Source organism: Nannospalax galili, unplaced genomic scaffold (assembly GCF_000622305.1).
Source record: "Nannospalax galili isolate Female #2095 unplaced genomic scaffold, S.galili_v1.0 scaffold589, whole genome shotgun sequence".
Taxonomy (NCBI): domain Eukaryota; kingdom Metazoa; phylum Chordata; class Mammalia; order Rodentia; family Spalacidae; genus Nannospalax; species Nannospalax galili.
Window position 1 is genome coordinate 2,366,124 of NW_008360324.1, and position 8,620 is coordinate 2,374,743.

An 8,620-nucleotide genomic window follows, 5' to 3' on the forward strand; every position below is an offset into this window, starting at 1 on the left:
AAAGCCACCTACATGGAGTTCAAATCTCAACGGCTGCAAGCGGGCCAATGGGGATGCTGGCTGGGTCGGCTGGCCAATTAGAGCACGGGACGCAGAGCGACCGGAGAGAGGCTTGGCCTCAGGGTCCCACCGCAGCCTCCCGGCCTCTGGGTCCCCAGACTGGAGACGCCGCGATCGCGGCCGCGCAGTGGCACCCCCCCTCCCCAGGACAGGAGGCAGGTGCAGGCCAGGGCTCTAACCCAGGTTTTGCCATCTCCGCCGGCACGTGACGTCCAGCCAGTCCCCTCACGGAGCCCCAAATCCCCTGCCCTGTAAGATGCCACAGCATAGCCCTGCAGCCAGGCCCAGCGAGGCATAGCTTCTGCACGCTCCGCAGCTCCGGGCTCCCCCACATTCCCCGCAGTAGAGGCCGCCCCAGGAAACAGGAAAGGGTGGATTTCCATGGAATGTCATTTTGCGAAAGCCCTACTCCGGGATGAAGAGCATCTCGCAGCGCTTCCGGCTGCCCAGAACTTCCTGTGGGCAGATCTGAAGCCTCGGAGTTGGACAGCCTGCCAGGCCTCCGCAGGCCGGAACTTGGGGGGCGGGGCTTGTGGCTGAGGCCTGCACCGCCCTGCACCCAAGGCTACCTGGGTAAGGCCCAAGATGGCTGCTCCTATGTCTTAGGTCCGGTGTAAGGTCGGCAGGATCCGTCTCCTTTGTCTTTTCTTTGAAGGCCACGCCTGTGCCCCATTTTTTCTGCTGTTGAGGGGGACATATCTGAGTAATGGCAGGGGGTCTCCCTTGGGCGGCAAGTAGGAGTCTACGGGGTTGGCTGCCCTTGGCCTGCAGAAGTTTCTCTCTGAGTAAGTGACTACTGTAGATGTCTAGAACTGCTGGCAAGTAGACAGCTGTGATTCATTCCTTCTCCCCTCCACTCCTAGGTGTCCCAGAACTGGCCCGTATAAGGCTTACTCTCCCACCCCCAAGAGTAGTTGATCGCTGGACCGAGAAGAGGGCTCTGTTTGGAGTATATGACAACATCGGGATCCTGGGTAAGACTTGATCGCTATGCCGTGTAAATTTCAGAAGGCCGATTATGCTATATCGGCTATCCTTTTTCATTTGTGCAGAGAATATTAATGTGCTCAGGTCCGGTCTGGTGGCACAAACCTGGACTCCCTGCTACTTGGGAGACTAAGGCCAGAGGATTGAAAGCTCAAGGCCAGCCTGAGCTACTCAGAATAGCAACATACTTGGTTGTAATAACACTCAAGTGACTGTTTTCTTTTCCTTTAATATTTTTATTTATTTATTTTATGTGCATGAGTGTATTGCCTGCACGTATGTAGGTGCATCCGTATCATGCAGGTCAGAAGAGGGAAGGTTGTTAGCCACCATGTGGGTGCTGTGGGTCCTGGGAACCGAACCCAGGCCCTCTGCAAGAGCAGTCAGTGCTCTTAGCCACTGAGCCATCTCTCCAACCCCTCAAGTGACTGTTTTCATTGTATTGCACACTTTTCTGAGTGCCCAAAGCTAGTAAATTGTAGTGTCAGAATTTGAACCTCAAACATTCTGTCTCCAAATTCTTTGGGATATTTTTTTTGGAGGCGGGTGTTTTTTAAAGATTTGTTCTTTTTTTTTTTGTCTTTTTGACAGGGTCTCCCTGTAGCCCCAGCTGTCCTGGAACTCACTACGTAGACCAGGCTGGCCTTGAACTCACAGAGATCTGCCTGCCTCTGCCTCCCAAGTGCTGGGATTAAAGGCATGTGCTACCATGCCTGGCAGATTTGTTCATTTTTATATTATGACTGCATGTGCTTGTTTATCTGTATGTGCACTGTGTGCATGCAGGTGCTCACCGGTGTGGGATCCCCTGGAACTGGAGTTACAAGCAGCTGTAAACAGCCTGATGTGGGTGCTGGGAACTAAACCCCAGGTCCTCTGCAAGAGCAGCAAGTGTTCTTAACTGCTGATCCATCACTGCAGCCTCAGAGTTTTTGTTCTTGATACTCTATAGTAGTGTGTCTTGTCTATAGGATGGACCTGAGGAGGTACAGTTGTGAGTTAAAGGCTTATCTGGTCTAGGCTCTGTTCCCTTGTCTTTGAAACTAGTGTATTCTTTCATATTACAGGAAACTTTGAAAAGCACCCCAAAGATCTGATCAAGGGCCCGGTATGGCTTCGAGGCTGGAAAGGGAATGAGTTGCAACGCTGTATTCGAAAGAAGAAAATGGTTGGAAATAGAATGTTTGCTGAGGACCTCCACAATCTTAACAAACGGATCAGCTATCTGTACAAGCACTTTAACCGGCATGGGAAGTACCGATAGAACAGAAAGCTGTGGGCTGTGGAAGAGACACATTTGTCACCCTAGAGGAGGGGAACAGGATTTACCTCTATGAGGAAAGGGTTTTGTATGTTCTCTGTAATAAAATGGGCCTTCTTTGGAATCTGATATGTGCTCTGTATTTTCCTCAAAACACTAGTTCTCATTCGTGTAGACTGTGAAGTCTGTGTCATCCCTACAACTTAGGGTCTTAGGTTAAGACTTCATTTATCATTTATAATCTAATTATACTTTGGGCCTTTAAAAGTAGAAAAATTAGAGCCAGGTGGTTGCATGCCTTTAATTCCAGTACTCAGGAGGTAGAGGAAGGTGGATCTTTGTGAGATCAAGGGCAACTTGGTCTTCATAGTGAGTTCCAGGGCAGCTGAGGCTATAGGACCTGGTTCAAAAAAAATAAAAGTGAAAAAATAGTGAGACTAGTTTGTTGTTAGTACTTTCTGGCACTGACCCTTTATGTAAAGTGGTTATTTTTTATTGTTTTAATTTCTGTGTATGTGTGTTTGTGATCTTGGGAGATCAAACCCAGAGTTTTTCAAGTGTGCTAGGCAAGTGCTCTACCACTGAGCTATATCCCCAGCTCCTTGAAAGTTGTAATCATGCTGTTGTTTCTAAAAGCCCTTCTACATAGAAACAAAATATAGAAAAATGAGATTATATTTTTGTACTAATAAGTATTTGTTGGGGGCAGGAGAGATGGCTGAGCAGTTAAAGGGCACTGACTGCTCTTGCAGAGAACCTGGGTTTGGTTCTCAGCATCCACATGGCAGCTAACAACCATCCATAACTGGTTCCAGGAGATGTGACCCCTTCTTTTGGCCTCTGCAGGCATTGCATGTGTACTTGCAGGCAAAATACATGTAAATTAAAAATAAGTTAGCAGGGCATGGTGATGCATGCCTTTGATCCCAGCACTTGGGAGGTAGAGGCAGGTGGATCTCTGTGAGTTTAAGGCCAGCCTGGTCTACATTGCAAGTTCCAGTACAGCTATGGCTTCAGGGAAACCCTGTCTCAAAAAAGTCGGGGGAGGGGGAAGGGCTGGAGAGATGGTTCGGTGGTTATAGGCACTTAACTAGCTACTCTTGCAGAGGACCTGGGTTTAATTCCCAGCACCCACATGGCATCTTAACAGCCATCCATAACTCCAGTTTTAGGGGATCCAACACCCTTTTCTGGCCTCCATAGGAGCTGTACACACCTGGTACCCTTACATACATGCAGGCAAAACACTCATACCCATAAAATAAAAATAGATAAATAAAAGAAAAATTTTTAAGTAAGTTTAAAAAATGTATTTATTGGGTAACTTCTTTGAGTAGGTAATAGAGGAAAAATAAAAAGTAACATCCTCCCCATTTAATTACCTGTGGAGACAGGGTCTTATGTAGCCCCTGAACTGGCTATGTATTGAGGAAGATGACCTTGAGCCACTCCCAGTTTTATGGAGTGATAAAGATTCATACCCTGGGTTCCCTACATGCTAAGCAAGCACTCTACCAACCGAGCTATATCCCTAGCTCCTCCTTTCCTTTTTAATAGAGGCTTCAAGTACCACATGAGTAGTATGCATGGGGTATGAAGCCTGGTTGGTCATCAGAATCTCCTGAGTAGTTTACTATTTTAAAAGTCCTGTCCCAAACTACAAAGATGGATCCGTAGAGATAAACTGAGTCTTATGAATCCATGTGTGGTTGGGTTTTTTTTGAGACGGGATCTTCCTGGAGCCCCAGCTGTCCTGGAACTCACTATGTAGGCCAGGCTGGCCTCAATCTCACTGAGATCTGCCTGCTTTCCTAGTGCTGGGAGTAAAGGCATATGCCACTGTGTGTGGCATTAAACCAGAGTTTCTTTTTTGGGGGGTGGGGTGATTTTATTTTATGTGTATGAGTGTTTTGCCTGTATGCATGTAAGTGCACCTGTGTTGTGCAAAGCCCATTGGAGGCCAGAAGAGGGTGTTAAATCTCGTGGAACTGAAGTTATGGATAGTTGTTAGCCACCATGTGGGAACTGAACTGGGGTCCTCCGGAAGAATAGCCAGTGCTCTTAACTGCTGAGCCATCTCTCCAGCCCCAAACTGGAGTTTCTTAAACTTTTTCCATTTGTGACTCACCTGAGAGGTTTTTGTTGTTGTTGTTTATTTTAAATTTTTTTTATTGATTTTTTTTCTGTATCTCATACACAACATCTTAATCATCTTTATACCCCTTCCTCATCGGCACCCTCCCATAGCCACACACCCTGCACTGGATTTCATGCATTCTATCATTTATGTTAAGGCCTATCAAGTCAAGTTAGTATCCCCTGACATCCTTCAGTGCATGTTCATCCACTGAAGGCTCGTCAGCCTATATAGAGTTACTCCCTTGAAGAAGATCAGCTCTTCCTCACTTAGCAGTAATCTGTTGCCCAATAATTCTTCAGCTAAGATTGGGGCCTGCTGCCCATTTCCACAGTTGTCTGCTTGTGTTTGCATGGATCTTGTGCATGCTATCACCATTACTGTAAGTTCATATGCACAAGGTCCTAGGAGCATAGAGACAGGAAGTAGTCATGCACCTCCTCCCCTGGCTCTTACAATCTTTCTGCACCCTCTTCCACAATGGCCCCTGAGCCCTAGGTGGGTGAAGTTTAATATGGTAGTCCTGTCCAAGGACCCACACTCTGCAGACTCTTGTTCTCTATACTTTGGCCATTTGTGTTCATTGGCTCTTTCTGTTGTATGAGGAAGCTTGTTGAGAGTTGAAAGATGCATTAGTGTTCCCTCTACCCCTTGCTCCACTAGGTTCCTTAAGCCTTAGGTGTAGAGGTTCCATTGTAGATGTATCACTTAGGGCTGGGCAGCTCACAAACGTGATCTCTGTGTGTGACCAGTTGTGGAATTTTGTATAAAGTCTCCACCTGCTGCAAAAGAAGCTTCATTGCTTTGTGGTGACTGGCACACTTGTCTGTAAATATAAGGATTCATATCTAGCATATACTAAGAAACTACATTTGCCTAAGAATGTGACAGCCTTGGGATTTCTTTAACATCTATGACCTCTCCAGCCATGTGTATTTGGCTATGTTTACAGTATATTATTTTTTGAGACAGTATCTTGCCACCCTGACTTGCCCAGAACTCGATGTATAGACCAGGCTAACCTTGAACTTGTAGAGATACTTCTGTCTCTACTTCCTGAGTGCTGGGATTGCAGATGTGTGCCACAAAATGCAATGCTGAGGACTGAACTCGGGGCATCATGCATGGTGGCAAGCACTCTACCAACTGAGCTATATCCCCAGCCACAAGAAATCTAAAACAATTCTTTGATATTGTTCTAGTTTGGTTTTCTATTGCTGTGATAAAACACTGATCAAAACCAACCTGGGGAGGAAAGGGTTTATTTGGCTTATATGTCCTGATCACATTTCATCATCAAGGGAAGTCAGGGCAGGAACTCGAGGCAGGAACGTGGAGGCCGGAACTGAAGCAAAGACCATGGAGGAACGCTGCCTATTGGTTTGCTCCTCTGGCCTATGCTCAGCCTGCTTTCTTATATAATCCCAGGCAACCCGTCCAGAGGTGACACCACACACTGTGGTCTGGGCTCTCCCACATCACTCAACAATCAGGAAGATGCCTCACAGACATTCCTATAGGCCATCCCATAGAGGAAATTCCCCAACTGAGCTTCCCTCTTCCCAGGTGTGTCAAGTTGACACCTGAAGGCAACCATGACAGGTGTGCATATAATTTTACCATCTATATGAAAATACTGAGGGCCAGCAATATGGCTCAATGGGTATAGGTACTTGCTGCTAGGCTTGATAACTTGATTTTGATTTCTTGGGACCCCCATGGTAGATAAAGAATACTCATTGTCCTCTGACTCCATGTGTGTGCTATGGTGTGCACGTGCACACACACATACACACACACACAATTAATAAGAAACATTGCATTTCATAATGTATAATAGTCGTGAGGTGATTTGCAACATTCATTCAGTTGCATGGTGTGATGGTATGTGTGGTGCAAAGTGTGTCTGTGGAGTGTTCAGAAGTAAGACTAAAGCAAAATTGGATGGTGCAGCATGGGTGAGCACTGTCAGAAACTTCAGGGCTGTGCATAGTGACATGTGCCTTTAATCTCAGCATTTGGAAGTAGAGGTAGGCAGCTCTCTGGGTTTGAGGCCAGCCAGGGCTACGTAGTAAGACCCTGTTTGAAAACAACAATGGGCTGGAGTGATGGCTCAGCGGTTAAAAACACTGGCTACTCTTGCAGAGGACCTGGATTCAGTTCCCAGCACCCACATGGCAGCTAATGAATGTCCGAACTCCAGTTCCAAGGGATCTGATGCCCTCTTCTGACCTCCAAAGGCATTGCACAACATGGGTGCACTTACACACATGCAGGCAATACACTCATACACATAAAATAAAAATAATATTAAAAAAGACAACAAATACCTTAAGTTCATTACACATTTTAATTTGAATTAATTTTTGGTTGTACTTAGCAACCTCTTACTGTTGCTAATTTTTTCACATCCTCCACATTCAGTTATAGTGATGAAGAAAAGTTATATTCTTATAACTAACTGTATTCTTATATAATGTCCTTGTAAGCTTAGGCCATTTGAAGTTTCTTTTGTTTTACTTATTGGGTAGATACCTTGAAGTGTGACCCTGGGATATTTAGAGATGTTTTATTGCTCTGTGGTGTTTTCATACCCTGAGATGTTTTGTTACTCTGTAATGCCTTGAAGCTCTGTGATGCTTTTCACTCATTATGCCTGACTGTTGATGAAGATGTAAAACTAAGAGAATGGAAAGTTCACTGAATGGTTTAATGAGGCACCTTACCCAATTAGTCCAAGAAAAGTGTAGATCAAAGTGACAGACATCTAAACTTTTGCCAGTGATAACTGTTTCGGTAAACTGTAATGACTGTTTGACCAATTCCTAGTCCAATTAGCCTGGCTTAGCTATAGATCAAAAGGTAGCTAGGCCAGGTGTGGTGGCGCACGCCTTTAGTCCCAGCACTCAGGAGACAGAGGCAGGAGGATCTCTGTGAGTTCAAGGCCAGCCTGGTCTACATAGTGAGTTCCAGGACAGCTGGAGCTACAGGAAGACCCTGTCTCAAAAAACAAAACAAAAAACAAACAAAAAAAAAAGGTGGCAGGTGTCCTGACCCATACCTTGAAGGTCTACTTTGTAAAGTTACGTTGACCTAGTGAACTCCAGAAGGAATTTTCCTGATATAACATGACCCATCATGAAAAGAAACATAGGACTCGGGTGCTAACCATAAAATGATGACATAAAATTGTCTATTTAATCCTTATCTGTGCTCCTGATTGGGACCCTGAAAATCTTGTTGCTTCTGGGACCTCATGCATAAGTAAGGAATAAATGAGCTTTCCAACTCCCTTCTGGATGAATGATTGGTCCCTTAGCTGGTTGAAGAATTTCTCCACAATAACAGGACTGCATATGAAGTCATAGCCGAAAGTTTTATTCTATTTATATATTTTTTAATTTTTTTTGTCTTTTTGAGACAGGGTCTCCCTGCAGCCCCAGTTGTCCTGGAACTCACTATGTAGACCAGGCTGGCCAGAGATCCACCTGCCTCTGCCTCCCGAGTGCTGGGATTAAAGGCATGCACCACCATGCCCAGCCTATTTTTAATATTTTATTTATTATTTTTATTTTGTGTGTATGAGTGTATTGTCTGCATGTGTTATGCAGTGCCCACAGAGGCAAGAGGAGGGTGTTGGATCTCCTGGAACTGGAGTTAAAGATGGTTGTTAGCCACCATGTGGGTGCTGGGAATGGAACCCAGGTCTTCTGCAAGAGCCAGTACTCTTGACCACTGAGCCATCTCTCCAGTCCCATATATATATTTGAAACAGGATCTTGCTGTGTAGCATTGACTGGTCTGGAACTCACTATGTAGACCATGCTGGCCACAAACTCACAGAGATCCACCTGCCTCTGCCTCCCGAGTGCTGGGATTAAAGGCATGTGTCACCAAGCTGGGCAGACACATAGTTTAAAAAGCTAAAAAGCTTTGGAAATTTGATTAAGGACATAGGCTTTGGCAACTGGGGTTTAGCTTGTATAGCATGTGGAAGGTCTAGCGTTCAATCTCCAACACAGAAATACAAACAAAAGGGGCTTTGGAATCAGAGAACTGGATTTGAATTTTTAAATTACAGTTATTTTTAATCTATTATTAATCTGCCATCTATCTATCTATCATCTATCTATCTATCTATCTATCTATCTATCTATCTATCTATCTATCTATCT

At 45.1% G+C, this 8,620-nt stretch overlaps 2 protein-coding genes across 2 annotated transcripts in view; one reads left to right on the top strand and one right to left on the bottom strand.

The window, feature by feature from the left end:
* Positions 1-620, bottom strand: part of Ncapd2 (non-SMC condensin I complex subunit D2) — a 30,162-nt gene extending 29,542 nt beyond the window's left edge. Inside the window, exon 1 of the mRNA XM_008825427.3 lies at positions 240-620. The gene's annotated coding sequence lies outside the window, so the exon portion shown is untranslated. The remainder of the gene's footprint in view (positions 1-239) is intronic.
* Positions 621-639: 19 nt separating this feature from the next.
* Positions 640-2,437, top strand: Mrpl51 (mitochondrial ribosomal protein L51). The gene is made up of 3 exons (XM_008825426.1): positions 640-845; positions 924-1,034; positions 2,115-2,437. The coding sequence occupies exons 1-3, from the start codon at positions 767-769 to the stop codon at positions 2,309-2,311; spliced, it is 387 nt and encodes a 128-aa protein (XP_008823648.1). The 5' UTR covers positions 640-766; the 3' UTR covers positions 2,312-2,437.
* The last annotated feature ends 6,183 nt before the right edge of the window (positions 2,438-8,620 follow it).

Excerpts from the sequence above, each read along its gene's own strand:
- Mrpl51 (XM_008825426.1), top strand. The coding sequence starts at position 767 with ATGGCAGGGGGTCTCCCTTGGGCGGCAAGTAGGAGTCTACGGGGTTGG. Across the intron at positions 846-923 it reads CTGCAGAAGTTTCTCTCTGA|GTGTCCCAGAACTGGCCCGT; the intron begins GTAAGTGACTAC and ends CTCCACTCCTAG. Across the intron at positions 1,035-2,114 it reads TGACAACATCGGGATCCTGG|GAAACTTTGAAAAGCACCCC; the intron begins GTAAGACTTGAT and ends TTCATATTACAG.